The sequence below is a fragment of the Triticum aestivum genome, chromosome 2A (assembly GCF_018294505.1).
Source record: "Triticum aestivum cultivar Chinese Spring chromosome 2A, IWGSC CS RefSeq v2.1, whole genome shotgun sequence".
Taxonomy (NCBI): Eukaryota; Viridiplantae; Streptophyta; class Magnoliopsida; order Poales; family Poaceae; genus Triticum; species Triticum aestivum.
The window spans coordinates 210,947,795-210,964,924 of NC_057797.1; the positions used below are offsets into that span (position 1 = coordinate 210,947,795).

General features: G+C 45.8%; 1 protein-coding gene across 2 annotated transcripts; it reads right to left on the reverse strand.

The window, feature by feature from the left end:
• Window positions 1–857: 857 nt before the first annotated feature.
• On the reverse strand, window positions 858–5,294 carry LOC123188406 (protein ACCELERATED CELL DEATH 6). 2 transcript variants are annotated; one of them, XM_044600496.1, is made up of 3 exons: window positions 4,541–5,294; window positions 1,795–2,327; window positions 858–1,662 (listed from the first exon to the last, which is right to left on the reverse strand). In XM_044600496.1, exons 1-3 carry the CDS (start codon window positions 5,226–5,228, stop codon window positions 937–939), a joined length of 1,947 nt encoding a protein of 648 aa, XP_044456431.1. In that variant the 5' UTR covers window positions 5,229–5,294; the 3' UTR covers window positions 858–936. The 2 variants fall into 2 exon arrangements, with proteins under 2 accessions (XP_044456431.1, XP_044456430.1); XM_044600495.1 differs by having other exon boundaries at window positions 858–1,671.
• Window positions 5,295–17,130: the final 11,836 nt, after the last annotated feature.

Sequence of the window (17,130 nt, forward strand, 5' to 3'; positions counted from 1 at the left end):
TTACTCCTCACTATGACCAGCCTAAGAGAGAAGAGTGGAAATACAGTCATATTATATTGATTTGTGAGTTGTAGCAATGCACATGTTCCTAAAGGTATAAGTTTAGCGCGGTTAAAGTTAAATCATTAAGATATGTATACCCCCGTTGCAACGCACGAGCAATTGTCTAATAAGGGCCTGTTCGGTAGCTCGCCAGCTCCCAGCTTCCGCGTATCCGCGAGCGGAGCCGGCCCGAACGGCCCGGCGCCAGAAAGCTGGCTTCCCGGATCGAACCAGCACCCACGTACAAAAACTGGGAGCTTGTGTTTCGTAGATCTCAAAAATCGCAAGAGTTGGAGTTCCAGCTATTTATGGCGAGCTGCCACCGCGAAGTGAAAGAAAACGTTTCGTCAGAAGAAAAGGCCGGAGCGACTCCCTTCCCTCCCTACCAGGCCAGAAACGAGATTAATGGGCCAGCCAGCTCCAACTTGGGCCAAGTTTGGCCTGTCCTCAACTCCCAATAGGCCAGAATCAACTGAAAAAGGCTGCCAGCCCATACGTTGCGAGAGAAAACTGGAGCTGGTACACCGAACGGTTTTCTGATCGCTAGCTTTCATTTCGGAAGCTGGCATACGAAACGGGAAGCTGGATTTCAGGAATTTCAGGAGTTGGGAAGCTGCCGAACAGGCCCTAAACAATTAGATACACAAGACTACAAACATACAGATCTGAAAGCGAAGCAAATGGATGGTTTGAACCACGCATTTGATGTCCCGTGCACTGTGCACGGTAGAATTGCTTTCCTCACACCATTGGAGACCCTTGAATAAAGTTCGAACTATGTCACTGCGAGGCATAAAAAAAAATACAAGCACGGATGACATTACAAACAACATCGAATACTTCTATATATACATACGAACGATAGTTGTTACACCAAGGCACACCCATTGCACTTCATAGCAATGCTAATAGAAAGATGAAGCTGTATGTAAATAGCATACCAAGCATCCTCCACAGGATTAAACACGCAAAATTGGAGCCAATACCTACTGTAAGACGACTCCTTGTTTGTTGAGGCAAATGAGCCTTAAAAGCTCCTCTCCACCCCAATCGCCTTTTGATCGGCATAAACAGGAAGCCTAGCTGCCAATTAGATGGGTTGCGGAGCAAGAGAGTAGCGATGGTAGACATGCATACCACAATGGCGATCCGCTCACTAACTGGGCTCAAGACAACATAAGCTCCTAGTGCAAATGCTGCAACCATGCCTCTTGTCGCCTGCTCCATGCAAACTACAGAGAAGAACATGTAGAGTGCACGAAGCAGTGGATGAACATGATCCGAACCAGCATAGGTGAGCCAGATGGTGGACAACGTGGAGCCCACAAATGCAAGTGTGTTTGCCATCACAAATGCCTTGAAGGTGTATCTATGTGACAAAATTGGTGCACCAGCATGCGGATGACCGTCAGATATGGTGCCACCGGGTAGGGTGAATACTGCTGCAAACGTGACTGTTGAGACAAGGACGGAGCCAACTACTAAATTCTGCGCAATGTTGCTGAATTTCTTTAGCTCGTTCCCAGAGGCTTTCCCAATGTGGAACTCATCTATGAAATGATCCAGGCGACGTGGAGTAAGGACAGCTCCTGTCCATGCTAAGCAGCGAAGTATAATGACCTGTGGATTCTATCAGAACAAATCAACATTTCAGAAAAACAAAGCAGCTGAACTGGAAATGTTCTACAGCCAAACAAGAATACACATTAAACTGTGCCAAGAAGAATAGATTAGTAGGCTCAAGAAGATTACCAGTGTATAACTCATCCCTTTGTCAGTTGCCAGTACCGCAAGATCTAAGGCAGTGAGGCCCTTGTTGTTCACTATATTTGGCAGTACACTTTTATTTGCCATCAGAAGGCTTACTATCATCTGGTCTGCATTCTTGACTGCAAGATGCAGAGCTGTATTCCCTTCATAATCCATGACATTCATCATTCTTTCGAGCTCTGGGGTACCACAGAAATGCCAAACAACTTTCCATTTCTTATACTCAACAGCAATATGTAAAAAATTCCTTCCTTTACCATCAAGCTTCTCATCAGAATCTGGGCAGTGTTTGCAGAGTTCATAGATTAGTTGACCATACCCCATTTTAGCAGCAACATGTACAGGAAACAATCCATTTGAATCTGGGACATATGCTGGAGAAGTATCATATCTCAGTAACAGCTTCAATGCAGAAATGTTTCCAGCAGATGCAACATAATGAAGAGGAGTGCTTCCTGAATCATCAACTTCTTTCACAAGTGCCGGATTCCACTGCAACAGTTCCTGTGTCATTTCTGTTACTAAAAACTTAGTAACCATGTCAACTACACAAAATCCAATTTAACATTCTAGGAAGATACTCCCTCCGGTCCTTTTTACTCTGCATATTAGGTTTGTCCGAAGTCAATCTCATCCAACTTTGGGCAGCCCGGTGCATGTAGCTCCCGCTTGCGCAGGGTCCGGGGAAGGGTCCGACCACTTTGGGTCTATAGTACGCAGCCTTTCCCTACATTTCTGTAAGAGGCTGTTTCCAGGACTTGAACCCGTGACCTCATGGTCACAAGGCAGCAGCTTTACCACTGCGCCAAGGCTCCCCTTCCAATCTCATCCAACTTTGACCAAGTTTATATAAAAAAATTACAGACATTCACATAACAACACCAATATCATTAGATTCATCTTGGAATATATTTTTATATTATATTTATTAGATATTATAGATGCTAATAATTTCTAATATAAATTTGGTCAAACTTAGCAAAGTTTGACTTTCGGCAAATCCAATGTGCAGAGTAAAAAGGACCGGAGGGAGTACTATTTAGAATAAACAATAAAATAGTTTTTTTAATCTAACAATAAATTAGTGCTGGAATTAATATAACCCTTGTTGTCTTTTGAAGAAAAAAAAATTCTCATTCTATACATATTCACAGGATATTCAACGTGAACCAAACAATATGTAAATGTATTGATTGTTCTGTAAAGTAGCAAAGATGCAAACAAAGCAAAAGTAAGTAACTGATCAAATATGTCACTCAAGAACCAATCAGGAACAATGACGAACTTTCAAAATTCAAAAATCACTTTATGATGTCAATTACAAAAATGAACAGAGTTCTGAGGTAAATAATACACATGGTATCTTGACTACGTACGCTTACATGTACTCCCTCCGTCCGGAAATACTTGTCCGAGGAATGGATGTATCTAGATGTATTTTAGTTCTAGATACATTCATATGTATCCATTTCCACGACAAGTATTTCCGGACGGAGGGAGTATGTCCTATCTTCTACTACAAACTTAATAAAAAAACAGCCCATGGTATTGGTATCTTACCTATGAATATACAACCAAGAAGATTTATCAACTCTATTTTTGGCAGGAAAACTGTATAGTTACCATACAACTATTAAGATTGATTAACACTACACTTACTATACACCTAAATTAAGTGTTCGCACAATGAAATTAGAGGGGGTGGCTGTCCCTAGGGGTAGCAGGCTATTTCGCATACTCAAATGTAGATGAAATATGAAAATCGTTCAGAAGTCACAGCGAATACGAATATTAGACTGAACTTTTGATTTCAATTGCAGTTTACAAGTTATCAAATTTTCAGTAGACTTAAATACGGAAGCTTTTATCTATAATGATTAAGTCCAAACAACTACATGTTTTGTAAAGTTCTCCGCCAAGTTCCGCTCTATCTTCTGATCCTGATCCTGAAAGGGAAAACCCCATCCTATCCTTTGATCCTATCTATCTTGTTCTTAACCCACGCAGATCCCATAATTACATTTCTTCAAGAAAATTCCCATTATATTTACACATACTGGTATACATTTCCATCATTCCATACTTAGATATCCTTTTCAATCGGAATATAGGTTCTTTTTACATACTATTTAATTTTTTGGTCTCATGAGCCGCACTACCCATTTCAGTAGTACTATCCCAAACTCTAGTGCGTGCCAGAGTCACCAGAGTGTCTCCATCTCAAAAATAAAGAAAAAAGAAGGAATCATTACAGTCAGATCATATAGCGCCACAAACAGTAAAGTGCCTACCAACACATACCCCACTAGCCCAAATCAATCATGTTACCCTTACAGCTTGCGCCATGCGAACCAGATACCCCGAACCCAACATTGCTAGTTGGTACTGTTCGAATTTAGTTGAGTACAAGCGTGAACCTAGCCTATAACTTCTTTTTTCTACTGAAATTTAAAGCAGAATCAAACAGAGCAGAACCTAGCTTACGCTAAAATTCAAAACAGAATCACCTGAAAGCAAATTGTTATATTAAAGAGAAACCAAGAAAGAGTACCCTACCGCTTGATTTAGAAGTAATTTCTAATCTCAACTGAGCTATAGTCCAACTAAAGATTATTTTCAGTCAATTACAGGTGAAGAAAATACTTCAGGCACACATCTTGCAGAGTTGCCAATAAGGCAATATAATAACCAACAAAATACACAAGGCGATGTCTCGTCAGGCACTCACCGTTACTCGTGAGGACAGCGGCGTGGAGCGCCGTGCGCCTTCCCGGGCCCGTGCACGAACACAATGTTGGCACCTCATCTTCGTCGGCGTCGGCGTTCTTATACGACTTGATAAGAACGCGCACCATCCCAAGTGATCCTGCGGCCGTCGCCATGTAAATCGGCGTCTCCCCCGCGCCACCGCACAGCCCCGCGAGCCCCGGGTCCGCGGCGGCCAGCGCACGCGCCGCGGCCTCGTGCCCGCCCCGCACCGCGTCGTGAAGCGCCGTCTCGCCGCGCTTGTTAGTGGCGCGGGTGAGGGCACGCAAGGACGGGGCAGAGGGGGAGGAAGCGATGAGGAGGGCGGCGACCTTGTGGGCCCCGGCGCGAGCGGCTAAGTGGAGCGGCGTGTCCAGAGCGGCGTTGCGCGCGGCGAGGAGGCCAGGGGCGCGGCGGAGGAGGAGCGCCGCGAGTGCCGCGTGCCCGCCGGAAGCGGCCACGTGCAGGAGCGTGTTGCCTCCTGCGGTGGTAGCGGTCTCGAGGTCGGGCGCGGACCGGTCCGCGAGGAGCTCCTTCACGAGCCGCCGCTCGTCGCCGCTGCGCGCCGCGCGGAGGAGTGCGGGCCTCAGGGATGGCGAGGTTGCCAGCGGCCGAGGCGTTGCGCAGGACGCGGTGGACGGCGGCGAGGTCTCTGCCTGGGGCGAGGACATCGTGTGCGTGTCGGTTGGGACGAGGGGGGAACGTGGGTGGTTTACTTCGGAAGATTCATGTCACTGACGAAGTGGCGATCGGTGACTTCCACCCCTCAAAAAAAAAAAAAAAACAGTGAGGAGGCAAAACTAAGTCGATACCATTTTCCTATCTGTCCCCCGGTGGTTTAATTGTGTACACATGCCCCTTTTCTTCAACCGCGTTCTTCCTTTCGTTTTTTTAACATCAGTATAGACATAAACGCTCATATACACGTGTATACACTCATTTTCTATGAATGCATACACGCACACCCTACCCCTATGAGCGCCTCCGAAAGACTGAGCCGGCATATCATCTTGTAATTTACGAAGTCGCCGTAGGCATCTCGTCATTTTGCTATGTACTTCCTTCCGTGACACATCCTGTATAACCTTGTTGGGTCGCATTTTCTAACGGTTTTACAGGACGTCAAAACATCCGACCCGACTAGGTTCGGTAAAAATGGCCCGACCTGTAAAATCTTTACGGGAGGCTCGTAAACCGTCCGCGATTCCGGTATATATGCCGGCTCTGGGACGATTTCGGCTTCCCACCCCTCTTTCCTCCATTAACCTTCATCGTGTTGCTTGCACTTTGGCGACAAATCGAGCGACTTCTGGTGTCATTTTCTAGCGAGATTAGTCACCTGAGGCGAGAGGGGGGCTCGGCGGCCGCGGCAGTGACCCGCCCCGCAAGCGCCGCAACGACGCAAATGCTGGCATGCTTGCAACCAAGTAGAGGGGCCATGCTTTCGGTCTTCGGTTCGAGGGACTATTCGTGGACAGTTCGCGGGATGTACGATCTACACCGATATGTTCATCTTCCTCTTCAACTCGGTGACGGTAATGGTCGTGATCTTAACCCGTTATGCATCTTCATATTGATCTTGGGTGTTTGTAGGCGCGGATTTTTTTTTTGTTTTCTACTATGTTTCCCAACAACACATTAGGACATCTACAATGCTAGCCGCTTATACAGGCGCTTACCAGCAAAAAAAATTAAAGATAGTAAAATAGAAAAGGCACCTAAGCGCCCTCGCATGCAATGGCGGACGCTTATTCTGTTGAGGAAATTAAACAACCGAGCGCTTCCAGCAGGCAGAAAAAGGAGCAAGCGCTCAACACAACACCTTGCATCGACGCCGCGCGCAACACCAGGATTCAACCGATTAACTGGTAATTGGTAGGGAAACTAATCCTAGCGCCCATCCTAAGCGCCCGCATTGGACATGCCATTATGCCAAGCAATCAGACACTTGTATCCCTGATTTCCTCTGATCGATCACATGATTCGGCAACCATCTTGACAACTAACATATGGTGTGTGGGTTTAGCATAGATCACAATGTTAAGTAGGGCGAAATGCCCTCCAAGTTAGATCATCCTTTTTGCCATGATGGAAAAAGTTTCACAATTTTATCAAAGGCGGGCTGCAATTTAGACTTGGCAGACATCCCATAGAAAGTTACAAAACAAGATATTTATAGGAAAAAACTAGTCAATATACACGGTAGAGTAGCAACCACTAACTCTCTGCCTCAGTCTTCTACGCAGATCAGAATAACCAAGAATTTTACATAATTGATCAGCAGACCAAAGGCCATTCAGAGGATATTCATCACCTTTCTTGCAAAGTCATGGTCAATTCGAGATGGCCTGATGAACAAGATAATCTCGTTGGCATAGATATATAAACTTGCATGAGCGAGATCAATGCATGCATCGCAATGGCAAAGATGTGTGGTGAGATGTGATCACCCTGCCTAAATATAGTGACTTGCACGACATTGTTTCCCCCAATGCCACTGCAACCACTCAGAGTGCTTGCCAAGGAGACAAAATTGCAATCCACTTCACCCAATCTTCCAGAGAAACATTTTTCCTGGAGAACCTCAAAGAGGAAAACAAAGAAAGGAATTCAAATGCACGAGAGATTTCTAGTTTGAGAAGCACATGTTTAGCTTTTCCTTTGATGAATCTTGTGAAAATTGCCAAACTAGAGTGAATTTCTCATGAAGATTTCACCCCTTAATAAAATTTGATGAGTTTGCACTAACAAATCACCACCCGAGGCCTAAGCCTAACTAATGGTAGTTTAGAGACAAGCCTTGGAAAGGTATGCACTAAGTTGATTGGCCTATACGCTCCCACCCCCACCACGTTAGGATCTTTAGGTATCAACACTACTGCAGGATACTGCTAACGCGACACTACGATCAGAGACCCTTTGACGAAATTGTGTGCGATGCATTATGGCAAACGGTGATGTAAAATAACTGTAAAAAATGCAAAACGTTTGCGATGGCGGATACATCAAACACGGTTCATATTTTAGTTGCGTGTGCGATGCGGGGCATACGGTTCAGTTCAATGAACTGTTTGCGATGAGGCAGAACAAAAGAAACGAGCATCTAGATGAAGGCGTGTGTGATATACGACATACAATTTACTCAGATAAACTGTTTGTGACGAGGCAGAACAACAGAAATGGGCAGCCAGATGAAGGTGTGTGCGATATACGACATACAATTCACTCGGATGAACTGTTTGCATTGAGCCAAGAGAACAGAAACGATTCAACTTAATAAGATGTGTGTGATACACGACAAACATGTCTATAATTGGAAACGTGTGGGAAGACCGATCACAACACAGACGATTCTTGTTAACAAGCCGTGTGTGCTGTGAGCAAATGATTGATGGTATACAATTGTTAGTGATTGATGAAATTATCACCGACAGGTTTCATTGTTTAGTCCATGTGCGATGTGATTTGCTCTGTCTACAGAACATCAACATATATACTTAAAAAGACAACATTGCAAAACTAAATTAAGCATACAATTACACAAGTGACTACACACATAACATTTCCACACACCAAAGTAAGCAATTACATGCATACTAAATTAGGAGAAACGAGCATCTAATCATCTACTTATTGTTGCGACGACGCTTGCCATTGCTCCGCTTCTGGCTGGATCCCTGGACGTTTTGGGGAAGGAGGCACTTCCTTATGTCAACGATCCGCCTGTACATGTCGTAGCTCGTGTACGCCTCCTTGGCCATGTACACAACATGAGCTTTGTCGAGTTTCTGCATCCAGGCTGATACGTCCATTTTGCATCATGCTTTTATATCGATATTTACTACATTATAGGCTGTTATTACACATTATGTCACAATACTTATGCCTATTCTCTCTTATTTTACAAGGTTTACATGAAGAGGGAGAATGCCGGCAGCTGAGATTCTGGGCTGGAAAAGGAGCAAATATTAGAGACCTATTCTGCACAGCTCCAAAAGTCCTGAAACTTCACGGAAGCTATTTCCAGTATATATAAAAAATACTGAGCACAAGAAGTTCTAGAGGGGGGCCACACCCTGGCCACGAGGGTGGGGGCGCGCCCTACCCCCTGGGCGCGCCCCCTGCCTCGTGGGCCCCCTAGTGGCCCTTCAATGCCATCTTCTGCTATATGGAGTCTTTCGTCGAGGAAAAAAATCATAAGCAAGCTTTCGGGACGAGACTCCGCCGTCACGAGGCGGAAGCGGAACCAATCTAGGGCTCCAGCGGAGCTGTTCTGCTGGGGAAACTTCCCTCCGGGAGGGGGAAATCATCACCATCGTCATCACCAACAATCCTCTCATCAGGAGGGGGTCAATCTCCATCAACATCTTCACCAGCACCATCTCCTCTCAAACCCTAGTTCATCTCTTGTATCCAATCTTTGTATCCAAACCTCAGATTGGTACCTGTGGGTTGCTAGTAGTGTTGATTACTCCTTGTAGTTGATGCTAGTTGGTTTACTTGGTGGAAGATCATATGTTTAGATCCATTATGCATATTAATATCCCTCTGATTATGAACATGAATATGCTTTGTGAGTAGTTATGTTTGTTCCTGAGGACATGGGAGAAGTCTTGATATTAGTAGTCATGTGAATTTGGTATTCGTTCGATATTTTGATGAGATGTATGTTGTCATCCCTCTAGTGGTGTCATGTGAACGTCGACTACATGACACTTCACCATTATTTGGGCCTAGAGGGAGGCATTGGGAAGTAATAAGTAGATGATGGGTTTCTAGAGTGATAGAAGCTTAAACCCTAGTTTATGCGTTGCTTCGTAAGGGGCTGATTTGGATCCATATATTTCATGTTATGGTTAGGTTTACCTTAATACTTCTGTTGTAGTTGCGGATGCTTGCAATAGGGGTTAATCATAAGTGGGATGCTTGTCCAAGTAAGGGCAGCACCCAAGCACCGGTCCACCCACATATCAAATTATCAAAGTACCGAACGCGAATCATATGAACGTGATGAAAACTAGCTTGATGATAATTCCCATGTGTCCTCGGGAGCGCTTTCCTTCATATAAAAGTTTGTCCAGACTTGTCCTTTGCTACAAAAAGGATTGGGCCATCTTGCTACACCTTATTTACTTTTATTACTTGCTACTCGTTACAAATTACCTTATCACAAAACTATCTGTTACCGATAATTTCAGTGCTCACAGAGAATACCTTGCTGAAAACCGCTTATCATTTCCTTCTCCTCCTCATTGGGTTCGACACTCTTACTTATCGAAAAGGCCACGATAGATCCCCTACACTTGTGGGTCATCAAGACTCTTTTCTGGCGCCGTTGCCGAGGAGTGAAGCGCCTTTGGTAGGTGGAATTTGGTGAGGAAAAATTTATATAGTGTGCTGAAATTTACTATCACTTGTTACTATGGAAAGTAATCCTTTGAGGGGTTTGTTTGGGGTATCTTCACCTCGTCCGGAACCACAATTAGTTACTCCTCAACCTACTAAACCTATTAAAAATGAAAATGTTTACTTCGAAATTCCTTCGGGTATGATAGAGAAACTGCTAGCTAATCCTTTTGCAGGAGATGGAACATTGCATCCCGACTTACACTTAATCTATGTGGATGAAGTTTGTGGATTATTTAAGCTTGCAGGTATGCCCGATGATGTTATCAAGAAGAAGGTCTTCCCTTTATCTTTGAAGGGAGATGCATTGACATGGTATAGGCTATGTGATGATATGGGATCATGGGACTACAAACGGTTGAAATTGGAATTCCATCAGAAGTTTTATCCTATGCATCTTGTTCATCGTGATCGTAATTATATATATAATTTTTGGCCTCGTGAAGGAGAAAGTATCGCTCAAACTTGGGGGAGGCTTAAGTCAATGTTATATTCATGCCCCAATCATGACCTCTCAAGAGAAATGATTATTCAAAATTTTTATGCTCGGCTTTCTGACAACAATCGCTCCATGCTCGATACTTCTTGTACTGGTTCCTTTATGATGAAGACTATTGAATACAAATGGAATTTATTGGAGAGAATTAAACGCAACTCTGAAGATTGGTATCTTGACGGAGGTAAAGAGTCAGGTATAACACCTAAGTTTGATTGGTCTTAAATCTTTTATGGATACCGATGTTTTCCGTAAATTTAGCAATAAATATGGACTTGACTCTGAGATAGTAGATTCTTTCTGTGAATCCTTTGCTACACATGTTGATCTCCCTAAGGAGAAGTGGTTTAAATATAATCCTCCCATTGAAGCAAAAGTAGTTGCACCTATTAAAGTTGAAGAAAAGACTTTCACTTATAATGATCCTATTGTTCCTACTGCTTATGTTGAGAAACCACCTTTCCCTATTAGAATAAAGAATCATGCTAAAGCTTCAACTGTGGTCAACAAAAGTAATATTAAGACACATAAACCCCCTGAGCAAATTAAAGTTGAACCTAAAATTGTTATGGTTAAAGATCTCTTGTGTAGCGACCAGACCTCAAACGGCCGAGTCTCTGTGCATCAGTGTCATCCCTAGATCGGTAATGCTGACACACACAGTACTTGAGGATTTATAACAGAGTAGCAATCACACACTTATTACATCGAATGTCTCAAAAGAGAACTTATTACAATAAATATGGCTTAAGGCCATCTAATATGATAACAACGGAAGGCTTGGAAGATAAAATGAGTCCATCAACTCCAACGGCATCACTGAGTGAAAGACCACGACCTAAGGCTCCTTACTCGTCATCTGAAAAGTCTGCAACATGATACATTGCAGCTCGAAAACGGGTCAGCACATGGAATATGCTGGCAATGTAACACAAGAGAGTAATGAACATAATAATGCTATCACTACATGCATATATGGATGGTGGAGGCTGTATGGTTAATAGGTTTTTGCGAAAAGCCAATTTTTCCCTACTGCAAAGGAATATATTTTATTTAACTACAAAGTTGGTTGAAAACTTTGAGAATGGTAAACCCCATCTCAATCCCAATTAAAAAGGTCATTAATAACCCAACAAAATTAATTTAGAGTGATGAGATCAACATGATAATCCAAGAACCAGATACTCAAGATGTCCATAACCAGGGACACGGCTAATCAAGATTAGTTTGTACACTCTGCAGAGGTTTGTGCACTTTTCCCCACAAGACTCGATCTCCTCCGTTGGATTTCTCGCACTACATGGTGTTTGAGAAACGGATGACCGAGACACAGTCTTTCAGAAGCGTTAGCACCTTACGATGGGTAGACAGTACCACCTACATCCCCTACATCTTCTACTCTACCACTGTAAGAGTTCACACTACTTAATCAACTATACTAGAGCCCATAATGGCATGTGGCTGCACACGGAAGTTTCTAGTATGAAAAATCTCATGATCCCTTTGAGCCTGGGTGGCGGTCCATAGGAAAATCACACGGTACCCCGGGATTTCCAAAAAAATACAGGCAATCACTGGATACCCCAGGTGCCTCAATCCACCCAGATGTGTATTTAAGTTGCCACCTTAAGTTAAACCATTAATTAACAATCTCACATCTGCTATGGATACTGAGGGAGTCTTGGATTAGGGGGTATCCGGACATCCAGATTATATCCTTTGGCCGAACTGTTGGACTATGAAGATACAAGATTGAAGACTTCGTCCCGTGTCTGGATGGGACTCTCCTTGGCGTGGAAGGAAAGCTTGGCAATACGGATATGTAGATCTGATTCCTTGTAACCGACTCTCTGTAATCCTAGCCCCCTCCGATGTCTATATAAACCAGAGGGTTTTAGTCCGTAGCACAACAAACAATCACACCATAGGCTAGCTTCTAGGGTTTAGCCTCTCTGATCTCGTGGTAGATCAACTCTTGTACTACTCATATTATCAAGAACAATCAAGCAGGACGTAGGGTTTTACCTCCATCAAGAGGGCCCGAACCTGGGTAAACATCGTGTCCCCTGCCTCCTGTTACCATCCGCCTAGACGCACAGTTCGGGACCCCCTACCCGAGATCTGCCGGTTTTGACACCGACATTGGTGCTTTCATTGAGAGTTCCTCTGTGTCGTCATCGTTAGGCTTGATGGCTCCTTCAATCATCGATAGCGATGCAGTCCAAGGTGAGACTTTTCTCCCCGGACGGATCTTTGTATTCGGCGGCTTCGCACTGCGGGCCAACTCACTTGGCCATCTGGAGCAGATCAAGAGCTACGCCCCTGGCCATCAGGTCAGATTTGGAAACTTGAACTACACAGCCGACATCCACAAAGACTTGATCTTTGATGGATTCGAGCCCTTGCCAAGTGCGTCGCACGGTCACGATGAGCATGATTTAGCTCTACCATCGGACAGTGTTCGGGAGATCACACCGGCGATCGCTCCGACCCTCAATTCGGAGCCAATTGTGCCCTCCAGGGACGGGTGGATAGACCCCGCCATGGAGGCCGCATTCTCATCGGCGATCAAACCGAGTATCGACCTTACCCTTCACGAGAGCCGTGACGCCAAACTGTCGGATTCTTCCCCGGCCACGGACTCCGAACCGCCTGCGCCCGTGCCTATCGAATCCGACTGGGCACCGATCATGGAGTTCACCTCCGCAGATGTCTTTCAGCACTCGCCCTTCGGCGACATACTGAACTCATTAAGGTATCTCTCCCTGTCAGGAGAGTCCTGGCCGAACTATGTCCGGCAGGATTGGGATGCGGATGACGAAGAAATTCGCCGCCCACCCACCACCCACTTAGTAGCCACTGTCGACAATTTGACCGACATGCTCGACTTCGACTCCGAAGACATCGACGGTATGGACGACGAGGCAGGAGACGAACAGGAACCACTGCCCACAGGGCACTGGACGCCCACTTCATCATATGATGTATACATGGTGGACACACCCAAAGAAAACGATGACGAGGAACGGAAGGACGCAGCGAATGGTTGTTCCCTCGAGAAGCAGTCAAAGCGGCGGCGTAAGCGCCGCTCCATATCCCGCCTCGGCAGAAACAGCGATCATATAGACCCAGCGATAGAGTAGGGTGAGCCAGCGGACGACAAACACGGCATTGAACCATCGTCCGACCACGGCAACACAGAGAATCAAACCGAACAACCCGACTCCGTTGAAGATAACAGTCCGGATGACATCACACTGGACAGGCACCTGGAGCAACAGAATAAACATCAAATGCCTGTTGCCACTGCGAGGAGTCTGAAAAAGTAGAAGCAAATGCTCAGGGCTGCACAAGACACACTCAGAATTAGATGGAGTGAAGTACTCAACACCGCAGCAAAATACGATGGTAATCGCCACACAAAGAGCTACCCGAAGCGAAAGCTGCTACCTGAATTCGATGAGGAGGCCTTAGATCCCCCGCAATCAAAAAACAAAACAGCCATCCGGTCGGATAGACGACCTCGTGGCCAACATAGAGCGGCAAACGACGCCGCACACAAGCCAGTACGCGATCCACGTGAGGGCTCGCATCAAAAGGACAACACAACCAGACCCATCTACGGGCCAAGCAAGCGTGCTCCAGCACGCAATGCAACACGACAAACATCCGAACACCATGGTACACCCAAATACAGAGGTGCCGCACACCCCCTATGTTTTCACCGATGAGGTGTTGGACCATGAATTTCCAGAGGGATTCAAACCCGTAAACATAGAGGCATATGACGGAACGACAGACCCTAGGGTCCGGATTGAGGACTAAATCCTCCATATCCACATGGCTCGAGGAGATGATCTCTACACCATCAAGTACTTACCCCTCAAGCTCAAAGGGCCAGCTCAGCACTGGCTTAAAAGCCTCCCCGAAAACTCCATTGGAAGCTGGGAAGAGCTCGAAGACGCTTTTTGGGCAAATTTTCAAGGGACCTATGTCCGACCACCGGATGCAGACGATTTAAGTCATATAACTCAACAACCCGGAGAGTCAGCCCGAATGCTTTGGAATAGGTTTCTCACTAAAAAGAACCAAATAGTCGACTATCCAGACACCGAAGCCTTAGCAGCTTTCAAGCACAGTGTTCGAGACAAATGGCTTGCCAGACACCTTGGTCAAGAAAAGCCGAGAACAGTGGCAGCATTAGCAAGCCTCATGACCCGCTTTTGCGCGGGCAAGGACAGCTGGTTGGCCCGATGTAGCACCAGCGACCCAAGTACATCCGAAGTCAGGGACGGAAACAGGAAGCCACAACGTAGCAAAAACAAGCGCCGGAATAAAGAAGACATCCCGAAGAGCACGGCGGTAAATGCCGGATTCAGAAGCTCTCGGCCAGGTCAGCAAAAGCTGCCCTCCAAAGGCAACAGAGACGAACTGTCCAGCCTAAACAAGACTCTGGATAAAATATGTCAGATCCATAGCACCCCCGATAAACCTGCAAATCATACCCATAGAGAATGTTGGGTCTTCAAACAGTCCAGCAAGCTCAACGCCGGACACAAGGGGCAGGATACACCAATCGAAGACGAGGACGAGCCTCGCAAGCAAAGCACTGGGGAACAGAAGATATTCCCCCCAAAAGTCAAAACAGTAAACGTGTTACACGTGACAAAGGGGAGAAACAAAGCGGAACTCCTAGAGACACATGCCCCAGGGCCTATCACCGCGGAGTTCTATCACTGGTCGTCCCAACCGATCACCTTTGACCATCGGGATTACTCGGCAAGTATCCGGCATGCAGGATGGACTGCCTTGGTGTTAGACCCGATAATTGACGGATACCACTTCACACGAGTCCTGATGGACGGCGGCAGTAGTTTAAACCTGATATATCAGGACATAGTCTGCAAAATGGGGATAGACCCAACACAAATTAGCCATAGCAATACTAACTTTAAAGGAGTAACGCCAGGCCCAGAAGCCCATTGCACGGGCTCCCTACTACTAGAGGTTACATTCGGCTTTCTCGATAACTTCCGCAGCGAAAATTTAACCTTCCACATCGCTCCGTTCCAAAGTGTCTATCAAGCACTACTCGGACACGAAGCTTTCGCTCGCTTTAATGCAATACCGCATTATGCTTCTCTCATAAAATGCCCGGTCCACGTGGCATCATTATAGTAAATGAAAATATTGAGCGCTCCTTGCGCGCGGAAGACCGTGCAGCCGCCTTGGCAGCCGCACACTAGACGGCCTCACCAACTAGAGCATTTGACAGGTCGTTAAGACCACGGACACGGTTAGACGAGTCCGGTGCAGTTATATATAATTGATACAGGTTTGATGGCTATACCCCTATAACAATACAAGGGGCTCAACGCGTGTAAACAAGTGACAATTAGGCTCAACTTTACTCATCTTGAACTGTACATGGTTTATTTAGTATAACCTACCTTTTTGCACGACAACTTTTCAACTAAGTTCCTCTCTTTTATAGATGACCATTGTGCTACACCCGTCCAGGATACGGCACAACGGAGACACAGGCGCAGATGTGCAGCAGGGACCCGTTCAAAGGATTCTTTTTAGATTAAGACCCTGCGTAAACCTTTTTTACTGTCTCTTGTTGATACACATCCCCCGGATTCTCAGTACAATTGAGAAGGATGCTGACATATTGGCATGTGGCCACGTCAGGATATTGCACGTGCTTGGACACCAGGGGCTTATTACAAAGGGCACTGTTTAAGCCCGGTTTACATCATAAAGACCGAATACCTTAGGGAGTGTTCGGCGTCGCGAGTTTGGCCTTATATGCATCAGCTCCGAATCATGTCTTTGGTTAAATGTTGGGTTTGCCCGGCTCCTGTGTTTTGCTGCCTTACGTTCCGCTCTATCGGCTAAGGCGGCACCAGGAGAACTACTGCGATTGTGCCCTGGTTCATCCGGACAAGCACCTTAGTAGAGAAAGCCGAAAACTGACTGTCATGATATAGCTTGAGACTGGTCAACCACTCGATGACCTAGCGGAATCTTCGTGATTCCTCCGCCTTAACGAAGGGCCGTTTCCCTGCCAGGCATATACGCGCCCCGAATTCGGATGAGCGCGGAGCCACCAGGGGCTATATAGTAGCCCCACTGTCAAACTCCTCTGGCTAAGTGAAAGTGTTAAAGCATTATAGTCCGATTGCCTAGTTCGCTGCGCTATCACCTCCTTAATGGACCAAGACGTTGGATCAAGTGTGAACATGCATCTTCTACGAGCACCCCCGCATTATATGCATGGGGGCTGAAGCCGACGACTGCCATCTTTCAGGTTATATACATATATACATAAACGGCCGCACAGGAGGCATCATAGTACTTTCGGGCAAAAGTATAAATACAGCCTTGATAAACTCAATAAAACATTGTTTTTACAATGGGAATACATGTCACTTAAACATAATATTCTTCGAGCACTGAGCCTCTATCGAACGAGCGCCTTCAAGAACTTCTTCAAAGTAGTGCTCGGCAGCCACTCGGCCTATGGCCGAGCCTTGTGCCGCAACAGTGGTGGCATCCATCTCCGCCCAGTATGATTTGACACGGGCAAGGGCCATCCGCGAGCCTTCTATGCACGCCGACCTCTTTACAGCATCGATGCGTGGCACAGCACCAAGGAATTGTTGCAC